Here is a 13,638-nt window from a genome sequence, read left to right on the forward strand (position 1 = left end):
CAGAATATTTTCTCCGCACGCTTGGCCAGCTTCATTAAAAATGGTTTTAAATATGATATCCCGAGATTTAAAAAAAAAACTGGGCAAGCGTGCGAAGCTAATAATTCTATAACTTGCTTATACTCGTCGGCAAGGATATTTTAAGCCGTTCCCTCCATCAGCCGCTTGCCCAACTAGTGATCTCCACTGTAAGAGGATTTATAATACGCAAAAATAAATATATTTATGCAATTAGATTTAACATGTTTGTTCCTTCAGCCCATTTTATAATTTCACAGCGAAGAAGCAGTATATTGTATTCATTATATATTTACTTCCTTCACTGTTATAACGGATATGGATATGATCAGACATATGCTGTAAATCCAAACCCAAACTTAAGTAATTAAGTAACCTCTTCCGATAACGCAACTCATATTCCGCTATCCGTGGAAACTCTATCAAAGCATTTTCCTGACCATGTAATTTAGAATGCCGCCGTGTCTGAAGTACGTTAAATCCACCTCGGTGTCGAACCGTGCTATTACTTCGAAGCTCTTCCCGTCATCCGTGGTAACGGTGATGTGCTGACCAGCCTGGTAATCCTCGGGAACTGCTATATTGTAAACCTCTAAACCGGTCAACCCCAAGGACTCCGCGGATTGTCCGTCCAGGTATTGCAAGGGAATAATGCCCATACCTACCAAATTTGACCTGGAACGGTAAGGGAGTGTCAATAAAATGTTATTAAGCGCGAAACCTTTTCAGGAATTTCGCTTCGAAGGCTATAAAGATGACGACATTTCAAACACAAATTGTAATAATACTATGGCATAGTTCCTTCGTAATTTTACGTCGCGTCATACCCAATATGCGCTCGTGCAGTAAGAGTATTCTTTTATTTAGAAAAAAAAGTGAACAAGAATTTACCTATGTATTCTTTCGTAGGACTCTGCTATAACTGCTCGAATTCCAAGAAGAAATGGGCCCTTCGCAGCCCAATCTCTGGATGATCCAGCTCCGTAGTCCTTGCCAACTAGAATAATTAACGGTGTCTGCTCCTTCGCGTATTTTTCTGCCGCGTCGAAGACGTCCATCTACAATTCCATTGATAATTACGCTCGAGAAGCCTGCGGGTGTAATTCAATTTGATTTTAAACTTTTGACGAACCTCCTCGTTAGTCGGAATGTGAATTGTACGTGCTCCAGGTTTCCCAACGAATTTGTTCAGTAGACGAATGTTGGCGAACGTGCCTCGTACCATTACAGCGTCGTTGCCTCTGCGCGATCCGTACGAATTAAACTCTTTCGGTGTCAATCTGCAAATTAAGAAATGTTTGAAAACCAACAGATCGGGCGACACATTTTGCAGATATTCGTAATTATGTTGAACGTACCCGCGGTCCGCGAGGTACCTTGCAGCTGGGGAATTACGCGCAATACTTCCAGCTGGGCTAATGTGATCCGTCGTAACGGAATCCCCAAGATTCAAAAGGACGCGTGCTTTCCTCACAGGTTCTATCTTTGGCAATTCCTAAGCGTAACAAATAATTTGACTGAGTAACCAAATAGCTATCTTCCGCTAATCTATAAACATTTGCAGGAATTCTGAATTCACCTTTGTCAAATCATTAAAATAAGGCGGACTCTTGATGTAGGTGGAATCCGGATCCCATGGATATAATATACTATTAGGAGCCACTAAATTTGCCCAGCTTCCACTGCCCTTCTCTATCTTGCTATAAACTTCTCTAAACATAGCTGGAATTACATATTTCTGTTCCACGGCTTGAATCTCCGTTCTGGTGGGCCAAATATCTTGGAGGAATACTGGGGTGCCATCCTCTCTGCGACCTAAAAGTGTTCAACCTTGTATCTCCGAGTCATACTTTACTTGAGTCACACTTTATGACGAGGTGCAATTATTTACCCAGCGGTTCCGCCTCGAAATCTATGTTCACTGTCCCAGCAATAGCGTAAGCAATTACTAAGAGCGGCGACGCCAGATAATTCGCTCGCGTGTGAGAATGGACCCTCCCTTCGAAATTTCGGTTGCCAGACAGCACACCGCAGCATACGAGATCATTCTATATGAATGAAAATTGTGATAGTTAACGTTAGAGAAGCAAAACACATAGATATATTAATTTACTATTCTCTTCTATCCGGTGAAAAGCCACCGCGAAAGAAATGCCGAATGTTTTATTAATAGAAATGGATAAACTGAGCTGCGGATGAAAAATGGGGAAGGTAAAAGGACGAAGCTTTACGGCGTCCTTACTTTTTCCAGAGTTTCAGTAATGACGTCGAGAAGAGGACCGCTATTACCAATGCAGGTCATGCACCCATAACCGACAATATCGAATCCTAATTTCGACAGGTAGGGAACAACGCCGCTTTCCTCCAGGTAATAAGTAACCACGCCTGATCCCGGCGACACGGATGTCTTGATGTAAGGCGGGACGGTCAAACCAGCCTCGACGGCCTTCTTCGCGAGGAGGCCTGAAATTTAATCAACAGGGATCGTCACGATAACTAGTATGATGAAGTGTACTGCAGGATGTAGTTATAATAAATCCTCGGATCGTAATACCTGCTCCAAGCATAACGCTGGGGTTGCTAGTGTTAGTACAGCTAGTAATTGCAGCGATGACCACGGAGCCGTGCCTCAGTTTGTAATCCTTCCCCTCGAATTCAAACATACCCACGGCGTCCAGCTTCTCAGGACTTAAGCCGTACCCCTTGAATCCTACCTGAACAGAAAAATCGTTTATATGCAGTACAGACATTATATAATTTTTAAACACGCTCAAATGCTTCGTACATTTTTCCTAAAAAGTAATTCACGCTTCGTGCAATTCACTTTGCTGCGATTGCGAGATTATTTAGTATTACAAAACAAACGATTTAAGTATTACTATCTTTTTAATCCAGAGCTCTCTTTTGTAGCTTCTCCCGAGCTAAAGAATTAGTCTACGCAGTACATTCCTTCATACAGAGCCATACGAATCCTTTCATATAATCGAAGACTGATGATCCAAGAATGTGAACGACCTTTTTGCATCTAGAATTCATTGTCCGACCAATGATTCGCTGAAGAAGCATTCTCGTATTCTAAACCCAGCGGTTCTACATTTGCTGGAACGTTCGATGCTCAAAGTATAAAAGTATCGTCACCTCGAGAATGCAACATTAATCGAATCTAACATATCTGTAGTATTTCAACGAAGGTAGAATACATTGACGGTGCTTCAGCCTATTCTGGAAATTCGAATATTTCCTCAAGTTGCAGTGCTCATTTAGGAAACCGTTGGAGGGTCATTTAGAGGCATAATTACTTCCTGAAAGGTAAGCCGATCGAAGTCATTGCCTGAGTATCCGAGGGTATCCCTTAGCCTGCGAGGGATACGCATTGTTTTGGACAATTAGACGGTCGACGTCATCGCATGGGCCTTTCCTCGCGGCCAGGTCTACTTTCACCATTCTTTTGATTTCGGTGGAGCGGACAGAATCTAAAGGGACAAGCGAAACCCTTCGAGGGGAGACGTTAGGTTTACTGCAATGGACGCTCAATGGCCCGCGGAAAATCTATCGGCGATATTCAAGCATTATTCCTAATCGCTAATTGCACAAATGATTTTATACATAATACTGAATGCAGAATATCGCTAGAAGCGATGCCGGTTAATACGTTGGCAAGACCGATCGTTGCAATACGAAGCACAGACGGTAGTTTGCAATAAAATGTGTGAGCTTCGCAAAATGAATGGCTGTTGTATCAGCAATTTTAGCGAGGCTGGCACACGACGTTCATAGCTTCATCGAAGTCAGTTGCTCACGTTCGTCGTGAAATTCTAGATTGATCGATCACTCGTGGTACGTATATTATATAAACTCTCTTTTTCCCTTCAACCAATCACTCAGTTTTCCTACCATAATTTTATAGATTTTAAATCCTGAAAACTGATCACTTTGAAAATTATTTCTTACCATCAAATCGAACTAATTGCAAATTTTGGACATGAATTATTCACATTTTCAGTCGTTATTAACCAGCTCCGCAATAGTTTGAAATCTTTAGGAAGCTTAATTTTCGCTTTTCGATTCTGTAGCTCGCCAAGAATGCTTCCGAAGGAAACGAGACCGAGCGATCCTCGAGTCGGCTAGATCATTGATGACGCCCGAAAAAGTCGACGGTAAAAAGGCATTGAATTTCATGCGGCAGGAACGTCAGCTCTCTATGATTCACGTGGATGAGTTTTCAGCAAATGTCCTTGCTGTGATAGCACAGTAATGCGAATCCACTGTTGAACATCTTTCAATAGAAATCGATCGGTCCTGTGTTTTTAAAATGCGCAAAGCGCACGTCGCCGCTTCATCGCGTTCACACCGAGCGCCGCTTCCAATTTCATTCAACGCGTAGACTCTTCTTTTCCCAATTAAATTAACAATCCACGGACACCGTCGAATTTCCATTAATTATTCTCTATTCGCATTTCATCGCGTCCGTGATCCTTAAACTTCTAAGCAAAATGCTTCAAATGATCCAGCTTAAACAGAGAAACAAAGCTCTTACCAAAACTTCGGTAACATCTCTTATACAGAGTAATTGCTACTATATCATTTCACAATTAACTTGCTGGATATTCTCAAAAGCAATGCATAATTTCAACCTCGTTGTTTGTAGAATAATAAAGATGCAGGCACAGAATTTTCCGCAACAGAATCTTCATCGTCTACACGAAGGTGTCACGAAATTCGTGGAATGTACACCAAATCGGCGAGGACGGTGCACCGCTTGACCGAGGGGAGGGGGCTGCCTGGGAACGTATAAATGTGGCTCGCCTGGCACGGAAGGTCACAGTGTGGAATTAACAGTGCGTGCGGGCGATCGCAGTCGCGGTCAAAGTCAGAGTGCAGTTCTCTCAACTTTTACAAATTTAGTAAAACAGTGGTAGTTCTCCTTCGACGTTCGTACTCCCAAGAGTTCTTAGATACACATTTTTCTGTATAATTAGTCGAAAGTTCGCCAATGAAGACCTTAGTCTCCAGTATCTCCCGGGCCTTCGAGAGTTCCTGCAAGCGGTTCCTGTTGCGCAGAGTAAAGGAGGCGGCTGTTGGATGAAATCTCGTCCGGTGTGGATGGAATAGAAAGCCTCACCGGGTAGGATTCATCCAATGTTCGCCCCTGTTCTTCGAGCCTCTACGAAGCTGCGTCATCGAGACATTCAACCCCTTACCTTGTTATCAGGGACGTAGTATTCATCTAGTGGAACGTCGAAATGAAGATCGTGACTAGATCGAAATACTCGTCCCCGATATCAAGATTGACCACTGTGGAACTGACCGAGCTTCGACAGGCTCAACAGCAGCATCCCTAACGTCCCGTTTATTTTTCTTTGGTGATCTAACTGTATGGTGAATCAAAGGATCATAAAGCTAGATCAGCAAGGCAAAATGTACGAGACATAGCCTCGTGGTCTACGCTCCCGAACATCGCGGCGCTATTCACCAACGCACATGCAAGGTAATTCTTTTGTTTCTGGTCGTCGCCACGGGGATTACGGCTGCAAGGTCTCGCTTTTGAATGTACATCATCAGATAGTAATCGCTTCCAGATGGAATAGTCCGGAGGAACTCTTGCCGTGATGTGTCGCCCTCAGAGATTCATATCACAGCAGTAGTTACCTGGGATTTTTTCATCTCCCTTCGTCACCATTCCGACCACAGCACTTCGCGCGCTTGCACACGAGAATGGCACTCCCGTTGGCACTGGTGGAAGTACAGCATGGGATAAACGTGATCCCGTTTGACGGTAATGATGGATCGTCACTGGGTTATGTTTGTCCCATACGAGTACTAACCGATCATCGCTCTGCACCTTGGCCATTGAAACCTCTGCATGACTTATGCTGGCATGTCGATAGGGTACATTAGGATGTTGATGTGAAAATGGGTTTTAAACTGTACCCACCTTATTGGTAAGGCAGTTCCTGAAGTCGGTTTTCATATCCACGACGGAGATGCGGTCGTGGGGCCTCTTCGGACCACTAACACTGGACACCACGGTTGATAGATCTAGCGTGACCACTTCTGAGAATATGGGATCCTGGTTTTCGTCGTCGTAGTCCCTCAGCATACACACAGCGGTGAGATACTTCTCGATTCTATTGATATGTTCTTCGCATCTACCTGTAAGGCGCGTTTTTACGGATAAAAGTCTATAGCTTCCTTTTTCTTTTTTTCAAATTTATTCTCAATAGAGACTTGTTAGCTTTTGCGCATACCTGTTTGTCTTAGGTACAACAAACTCTGCTGGTCGACTGGGAAGAATCCAACAGTGGCACCGTACTCTGGACACATGTTTGATATCGTAGCACGATCCGCGATACTCAGCTGAGACACACCTGGCCCGAAAAATTCTACAAACTTTCCGACTACTCCAATTTGACGCAGGTTCTGTAAGTACGTTACTACATCAGTTAATAAAGATTTCTTACGAGAAACTATCAGTGCCCGATGATTCCTACCTTCGTGATCGTGAGGACAAGATCTGTGGAAGTAGCGTACTGATTTAGGACTCCATCTAATCTATACCCCACAACTTTTGGTAGCAACATCGATAAGGCTTGTCCTAACATAACAGCTTCCGCTTCGATCCCTCCGACACCCCAACCAAGCACGCCAAGGCCGTTTATCATGGTTGTATGAGAATCTGTTCCAACTACGCTATCAGGGTAGAGCAACTTGTTGTTATCGAACACAACTCTCGCTAAATATTCTAAATTCACTTGATGTACTATTCCACTTCCCGGAGGTACAATCAGCATATTTTCGAACGCCTTGGCTCCCCATTTCAAAAACATGAATCTCTCCTTGTTTCTCTCGAATTCAATCTCCTCGTTCTTCTTCAGAGCATCGTTACTAGAAAAAAAAATGATATGCTTATCAAGACTGTTATCTTCCTCACATTATACCGAACTATCACCGTTGCTTTGAATATTTGGACACTATCTTTATGCTCCTTTCGATCCCGAACAAAACATTTTTTGGACTTGGATCTGATTACGTAATAATTCACAGTGGAAGATAGATCGCATAACAATCTTGTGCCTATTTCATTCTTTCAGTTATGCGGCTCGATGCAACAATTGGGAATAACGGACGTACGTTCTGATGAAATCAACTTGTACAGAATGATCAATCACGAGATCCGACGGGCAGATAGGATTTATCTTGTCCGGGTCACCTCCTAGTTTCTTTACAGCGTCTCTCATAGCTGCGAAATCTACCACCGACGGTACACCAGTGAAATCCTATTTGAAATTGAAATTAATAGTAAGAGCAATTCGATAACTTGTCGCGTAATGTATTATAATTCTATGCGCACCTGTAATATGACCCTAGCTGATTTGAAAAACACTTCCACTCCTTCTTCAAGAGCCTGGTTATTTTCCCAATCTAAGATTTTTTCTACATCGCCCTCTTTTACATGAAATTTGTCACAGTTCCTTAAGGCACTTTCCAACAGCACTCTAATCGAGAAGGGCAGCCTGGCTACATAAAGATCGCTAATCTTAGAATCTTTTATTATAGAATCCGTTTGTCAGATAAAACTTCTATACAATAATGATTACTGACTCGCTACGATGTTAAATGTAAACATTCTTGGATTCAATGTTAAAGGAAATAATAAATAATAATTTCCAGATACATACCATATTTGTTCCCAAAAGAGCTAAGGTCGTAGTACTCATATTCTTTGGATCCAATTCTTATAGTTTTCAGCAAATAGTTGTACGGATTTTCGCCTGAAACAAATAAATAACAAACGTATATAAACCACTGTACACGTAACTTGTAAAATTCTTTCAATTACGAGTGAATTACGGTCTGATTTGGCATGTGATCTGTATTGACTTGTAAAACGAACGAGTATGTGATTCGAACTGTTGACAGAATTTTTCGAAAACACGCGAACGCGTGAGGAATATTTGTGCGATACACTTGTCAAATGTAACAGGTGTCACGATTTCATTATGACCCCTGCACGATGCACTTCTTACTTTGGACTCGGTTCTTTTTCGAAGTACACGACAAGGTGACAATAAATTCGGTATTATCGCACATTTTCACGGGGAAATAGCGAAGGAATACAGAGTCTAGAAGCGACTCTTCTTAAATTAGAGCACTAGCTGCATAACGTTATGCAAATTAAAGTATTACGTTAAATAACGTAATATTTCGATGTTTTATACGAAAGACGATGAAATCGTAGAAATGAATCTACGATTCTGTTTAGTATTTAACGTAATTTGCAAGCTATTTATTGACACAACTAGGAGCAACAAAGGCACACCTTCACACTTACCAGCCATGATTGTCACTGAAATAGTCACGTCGTCCAGTTCGCTAGCGATATGTATTACTTATACAGGGTAGCATAAATATTTTCAACTTCCCCTCGCGAATGAAACTTCAAATTTTCAAGATTTTATACACCTGTAAGCGAGAAATAAATAAAGAGAATGCTTCCTATTCCCTTTGTCGTACTTCAATTTTATATTATATAAATCGTAATATTCCATTTCCAAAGTGAAAATAGAAATCGTTGGAAAACATACTTATTTCGACGACACCCTAGTGTACGATAATCGATAACGAATTCTCGAATTCCTTGCGATCTATCGAACGGTTCGATAAAACTGTTCCTGCTGTTGCGATTGTTGCCTCTACGAAGTCATAATATTTATGGTGGATACGTCAGATCAGATTGCAGTGAATAAATATCCGATTTGTAAGAAGTATACTCGGTGAATTTTCAACCGAAGCTAAGAAATGGAGAGAAATTTAGAAACGACGCTAGATGATGTGTAAGTTAAATACGCGAAGCAATACTCTTGTACGCCGAGAAGCTGTGAACAAGTCGATGTTTACATTCTCGCAGGCGATGCAAGTTCTTGCAAATCGTCTTTCGCAGTTATAAAATATAGTTATAAAATATTTAACGATTAAACTTTCATTTGCGGTAAACGTTAATGTTCAGATTTAATGTGATACTTGCTGGTTTGTGTTTAGAAATAATTTCGAAAGTACGATTGGTTGCCTCTTGGCTGATGAAGCAGGATTGTGTTTGGGAGGTACGTTCTTTATAATCGTATGGAATACGTGGAGTGGTAGACAGAATAAAAATAATACGAATATGTTTAGTTAAAGGGGATGCATCCATCGACAGTGCTGGAATACTCGTGGCTATTGCCGACCAGGTCGCCAAATTGGAGCCCGAATCGCCAGCTCCAATTGTGTCCTTTCAGAATGATAATAGGTAATGCAGGGAGTTTTTATAATTTAACATTTAGGTAAACTTTTCCTGTGGGAAACCTTTTTTTTCACCGAAACATTATATGGATTGAAAGCACGTAACAATTTTAAGTTTAGGAATCTATTCAGTAAAAAGTTATTAATTAAAAAGGACTGTGAAATTTGATGAAAAGAAGCTACTACTCCTACCCCTCCAACCTTCAACAACGAATCATATGCAACAACCACTGTAACTGTCACAATAAAGATTAGAAAATATGTCCAAATTTTGCCATTTTTTCGCCTCATAACTTTTCAACGAATAGATTCCTAAACTCAAAATTATTATTTTTGCATGTTATTTGATACGTGCTTTCGATCCATATAAATTTTCGGTGAAAAAAAAGGTGTCCCAGAGGAAAAGTTCACATTAACATTTAATGATCTATGTATTTAGAACATTAACATACAAAGTATCGAATTATTAACCAAGAAATTCGTTCGAACGATATTGAAACTGAATGAGTCTTTGATATAAAACGAGTCGCTAGACTTAATAATGAGAAATATAAATGATTTTGTAGGATGTGCCTTATACAACGCAAAGGTCGACTAGTAGGTGGAATTTACAAGCATGTCTCTGTATAAAATAACTTCTGTTACTGAAACTAATAATACTGGTTATCTCTAAGTTAAGGTCCGTTATCTTTAAACTCATTCTGTTAATTGTACGTATGTGTAAACTGAATAAATAATTGTAATATAACTCCGTTGACATAGGGTAATTTGAACTTGTACTTGATTTGAACTATAACAGTGTAGAAAATACATAATTATTGAACTTTATAAGATTTACATAACTTTCGCGTTGGAGCACCTCTGTGGACAATTTGTATGTAAATAAATGATCGCCGTTAACAAAGTTAAGGTCAGTCGCTCTTCTTGTGTCTGTTCCTTCTCTCGTACCACTTATTCGTTCCGAGCCTGATCAGGTCGTGATGCTCGTATATCCAAGATATAAGTATTACCATGAACATTATCATTCCAACGATCAAGTGGCAGACTTTCTGATCCGGGAAACAGTAAGCCTGAAGCATAAAATACGTGAAATGTAATGCTAGACTTTTCGGTGATACGCGGAGGGTGAATAGATGATTCTTTTACATGGGACACGGTGGTGACCAAAGCTGCTATGAGAAGGGAAGCTGAAAATATGGGCTTTGGTACCAAACCACGCAATGGACGGTATATCGTATCTTTGTATCTTCTGTTAATGAAGATAGTCGAATGCAGGATCCTTAAGCTCATGTTCACACAATTCCCGAGAATGAAACCAACCGGTCCGAACCAAATAGCAAACAAATACGATGCGCCCAGGAACGCGATTGATTCGTAAATCATAATCCAGTTGCTTTTATTTATAGTTGCGCTATCGGCTGTGGCATTGGTGTAACATTCTGTCACCCCATTTATTCCCAATAGTAAAATGGCCAGGCAATGCGCTCTCATTAAAAGTATCGGCAGATACGAAGTTAATTTCGAGCCACCGTACAACCACAGCAGTGTGCTCGAATACGACTGTCCGAACACTAAAACAACGAGGCCGATAGACATAACAGCTGAACATAAATGCGTAAGAACGTTCACGCTTTCTTGAACTTTTACCTGAAACACACGGTTTAGATTATAATCGATCTATGATAAATGCACGCGTGGCATGTTCTAGTCTTCCAACTGATACCTACGGGATTTTGATCGTTAATCGCTTTGTCTCGTTTCACCATTTGGGTGAAATAGAAGTACCCGCTTTCCTCTATTGGACGGAAAATAAATCTGGCTGCTAGAGACCCTAGATTATTCACAATCTCGTATGTTCCCTTTTACGAGAAAGAAGAATTAAGTTGCGAAAGCAGGATTATGAATAATTGCTTGAGGTGAATACCTGCTCGGTAAATGTTAATACTGGCATCACCGTCATTATTAGCCTTTCACCTTCCGTCAAAATTTGTTTCAGAATGCCCTGTCTGAAGAAACTCCATGTAAGGATAGTCAGCTTCTTATCTAGATAAGATTCCTAAAAAGAGTAGCTTTAGTGTAAACGTAATATAAAACGGATACACGTTCGTACATACTTTGTTTTCCAATCGCCCAGGCAGAAAGTCTGAGACTGTTTGAAATGGAAATTCTCTGACGACGTATTCATCGCTACTATCTTTCAACGACATTCTTCGTTTCAATTTACACTTGTTCATCTTTTTAATATAATAATGGAAATACACGTAGTGACTAGAAGTATAAAATATTGCTGCGACTAGTTGCGCCACGCCGAATGCAAGCAACGCGTTGTCTGAGTTATAAAGTATTAAAGGGACAAATGTCAAAGTTCGAATGGCGATCATGATGGTATCCAGTATAATCTAGAAAATTGAACAGTTAACATTTTGAATTCGTTTCAATATTTCGCGACCGACGTCTTACTTTCAGTCTAACGAATAGAAATGCACTAGCGACCAGCTGAACAATCAGAGATGACAATTCAATGATGCAAGATAAAGCGACCGCCCAGACTGCGAATGTGTAATACGATGGTAACGCTTCGGACGCTGTTAAAACAAAGAGCCAAATGTATCCAAACGTTAGAGACATTGCGAGGCATATAGGAACCCTGGAAAGATATTCGAAATTTAAGTATCCCTAGAATCGTATAAAGTAAGCGTAACATGTATTAATACAGAATTTAAATACTAACGTCATCCATAACAGATTTACAACTTGCGCCCAATTATGCTCTGCTGTGTTAGTTAAACATGCTTTCATGAATGGTTCTCGAGATAAGAACAGGATCATTGATTCCAAGAGCAGCAGCCGCACATTTATAACTCCTAAAACTGCTTGACCCACGTGTCGTACGACGAAAGCATTCAGAATAAAAGTAACACCTCGGCATAATATCTACAAGAAGAAATCATTAAAAATTGTTTTGTTCGCATAGTTTATTTCCGTTAAAATACGGCTGTCTAGAAATATGGGTGACAGTAAAATAATTTATATTTATAAATATGACATAAGTTTTCTATTATAGATCTGACATGATAATCATTAAGATAAGATAAATGCGTTAGTTAGAATGGTTGTTATGTTCGGAAAATACCTGAAAGACGATATTGAAGGAAGCATTTTCCAAGCTGCTTTTCAAAATGTTTTGTGACATTTTTACGGGCGATCGAGCTCAGGCATAAATCTTTCGAGATTCCCGCCCTAAGTGGTGCGAATGAAATTCGAGGTTATGTGAATCACTTTAATAATACCTAAAATATGAAATCAATCATTTTTTGCAGATTTTCTTCTCGCTGCCGACTGACCAGAATGCAGCAAGTACAAAAGCCAAGAATTTCCTCATACTGCATCTAACAGCTTTCATGACGTAATTCGGTTCATTCTCTATACACGTAGAGTGGTATAGATATGTATCGTACCTAGTTATTTTCTGTTATGCATCTTCATCTATTCCTGCGACAGAAAAGCTGTCCTGAAGAATATTGTTGATGACAACTTTTTCCGTCATATGTTTTTCATTTGTTTCCTGGCATTTCTTGTTTCGCGATGCTATAGCAAAGGAAGAATTGACGGTCGCGTTTCATCTAGGAACATTTGAAATCATTTATCGACTAATGCAGGCTAATAATTAAACTCATCAAATCATTATATTTACGTGGATAGTTATCAATCATCCCGTGTCTACATGTTATGCATGAAAATAGTACTTAGTATTAAGGGGGTAGACACGTCACGTGACCTGGCCGATTCGGCAGGTCGGTATTACAGCTTTTTTTTCTGCACAGAAATGGTAATACCGATAGATCGACGATTACCCGGTGAACGCGAGAGGGAGCTGTTTGCTATTTCTGTATTCTATTCTGAATAAGGAAAGAAATTCTCAGCTGTTCCGTTATACTTATAAAAATTTAAACAGAAAGTCGGCTGGTACTGTAAACGTAGAAAATTCATTGTACATTTTAATTACTTGAAATGTGCTTATGCTACAATATTCTACGTTAGCAGTAAGGAATTCTAAGTGAAAAGGGAAAATAGATTAGGGAATGTCCCCAGAAAATGAAATTTGTTAGGTTAGACATTTTTTTATTAGCAAAGCACCGAAACAGAACATGAAATACACTTATTACACGTCCTCTGCAGAAAGCAGTTATCAACAAACATTATATATACAAAATTGTATTGAATGTTGAATTGGGCTAGTGAAAATGCGCAGACTGGATACGCGTGATTATTATGTGGTCGGCTCCTCGAAGTGACAGAAAATATAACCTAAATATATGCTATATGACAACAAATGTTTAG

At 40.1% G+C, this 13,638-nt stretch overlaps 3 protein-coding genes across 7 annotated transcripts; 1 reads left to right on the top strand and 2 right to left on the bottom strand.

Annotated features, from left to right (window-relative positions):
- Positions 1-72: 72 nt before the first annotated feature.
- LOC143374428 (cytoplasmic aconitate hydratase) lies at positions 73-8,385 on the bottom strand. 3 transcript variants are annotated; one of them, XM_076822596.1, is made up of 15 exons: positions 8,351-8,385; positions 7,698-7,790; positions 7,370-7,536; positions 7,150-7,295; positions 6,510-6,903; positions 6,267-6,438; positions 5,954-6,171; positions 2,573-2,732; positions 2,261-2,481; positions 1,910-2,066; positions 1,598-1,833; positions 1,377-1,513; positions 1,151-1,298; positions 910-1,076; positions 73-693 (listed from the first exon to the last, which is right to left on the bottom strand). In XM_076822596.1, exons 1-15 carry the CDS (start codon positions 8,355-8,357, stop codon positions 441-443), a joined length of 2,676 nt encoding a protein of 891 aa, XP_076678711.1. In that variant the 5' UTR covers positions 8,358-8,385; the 3' UTR covers positions 73-440. The 3 variants fall into 3 exon arrangements, with proteins under 3 accessions (XP_076678711.1, XP_076678710.1, XP_076678709.1); XM_076822595.1 differs by having other exon boundaries at positions 8,339-8,372; XM_076822594.1 differs by lacking the exon at positions 8,351-8,385 and adding an exon at positions 8,046-8,124.
- Positions 8,386-8,680: 295 nt separating this feature from the next.
- Positions 8,681-10,049, top strand: Lamtor5 (Late endosomal/lysosomal adaptor, MAPK and MTOR activator 5). The gene is made up of 4 exons (XM_076821286.1): positions 8,681-8,852; positions 9,058-9,119; positions 9,190-9,304; positions 9,864-10,049. Exons 1-4 carry the CDS (start codon positions 8,818-8,820, stop codon positions 9,925-9,927), a joined length of 276 nt encoding a protein of 91 aa, XP_076677401.1. The 5' UTR covers positions 8,681-8,817; the 3' UTR covers positions 9,928-10,049.
- A 32-nt stretch (positions 10,050-10,081) lies between these two features.
- LOC143373758 (man(5)GlcNAc(2)-PP-dolichol translocation protein RFT1) lies at positions 10,082-12,960 on the bottom strand. 3 transcript variants are annotated; one of them, XM_076821284.1, is made up of 9 exons: positions 12,756-12,960; positions 12,431-12,587; positions 12,029-12,231; positions 11,758-11,944; positions 11,412-11,696; positions 11,222-11,353; positions 11,025-11,156; positions 10,444-10,944; positions 10,082-10,367 (listed from the first exon to the last, which is right to left on the bottom strand). In XM_076821284.1, exons 2-9 carry the CDS (start codon positions 12,488-12,490, stop codon positions 10,209-10,211), a joined length of 1,659 nt encoding a protein of 552 aa, XP_076677399.1. In that variant the 5' UTR covers positions 12,491-12,587; positions 12,756-12,960; the 3' UTR covers positions 10,082-10,208. The 3 variants fall into 3 exon arrangements, with proteins under 3 accessions (XP_076677399.1, XP_076677400.1, XP_076677398.1); XM_076821285.1 differs by lacking the exon at positions 12,756-12,960 and adding an exon at positions 12,682-12,700; XM_076821283.1 differs by lacking the exon at positions 12,756-12,960 and having other exon boundaries at positions 12,431-12,741.
- Between the last annotated feature and the right edge of the window lie 678 nt (positions 12,961-13,638).

This window comes from Andrena cerasifolii, chromosome 10 (genome assembly GCF_050908995.1).
Source record: "Andrena cerasifolii isolate SP2316 chromosome 10, iyAndCera1_principal, whole genome shotgun sequence".
NCBI lineage: Eukaryota > Metazoa > Arthropoda > Insecta > Hymenoptera > Andrenidae > Andrena > Andrena cerasifolii.

Bases quoted from the DNA above. Each gene is read 5' to 3' on its own strand.
- LOC143374428 (XM_076822594.1), bottom strand. From the start codon at position 8,109: ATGTGCGATAATACCGAATTTATTGTCACCTTGTCGTGTACTTCGAAA. The intron at 6,439-6,509 runs GTAGGAATCATC...ACGTACTTACAG, and splicing joins TTGTCCTCACGATCACGAAG to AACCTGCGTCAAATTGGAGT. The intron at 1,834-1,909 runs GTAAATAATTGC...GAACACTTTTAG, and splicing joins TTTCGAGGCGGAACCGCTGG to GTCGCAGAGAGGATGGCACC.
- Lamtor5 (XM_076821286.1), top strand. From the start codon at position 8,818: ATGGAGAGAAATTTAGAAACGACGCTAGATGATGT. The intron at 8,853-9,057 runs GTAAGTTAAATA...GTTTGTGTTTAG, and splicing joins GAAACGACGCTAGATGATGT to AAATAATTTCGAAAGTACGA. The intron at 9,305-9,863 runs GTAATGCAGGGA...ATGATTTTGTAG, and splicing joins TCCTTTCAGAATGATAATAG to GATGTGCCTTATACAACGCA.
- LOC143373758 (XM_076821284.1), bottom strand. From the start codon at position 12,490: ATGTCACAAAACATTTTGAAAAGCAGCTTGGAAAATGCTTCCTTCAAT. The intron at 10,945-11,024 runs GTAGGTATCAGT...CGTGTGTTTCAG, and splicing joins CGATTAACGATCAAAATCCC to GTAAAAGTTCAAGAAAGCGT. The intron at 10,368-10,443 runs GTAAAAGAATCA...TTTATGCTTCAG, and splicing joins TGGTCACCACCGTGTCCCAT to GCTTACTGTTTCCCGGATCA.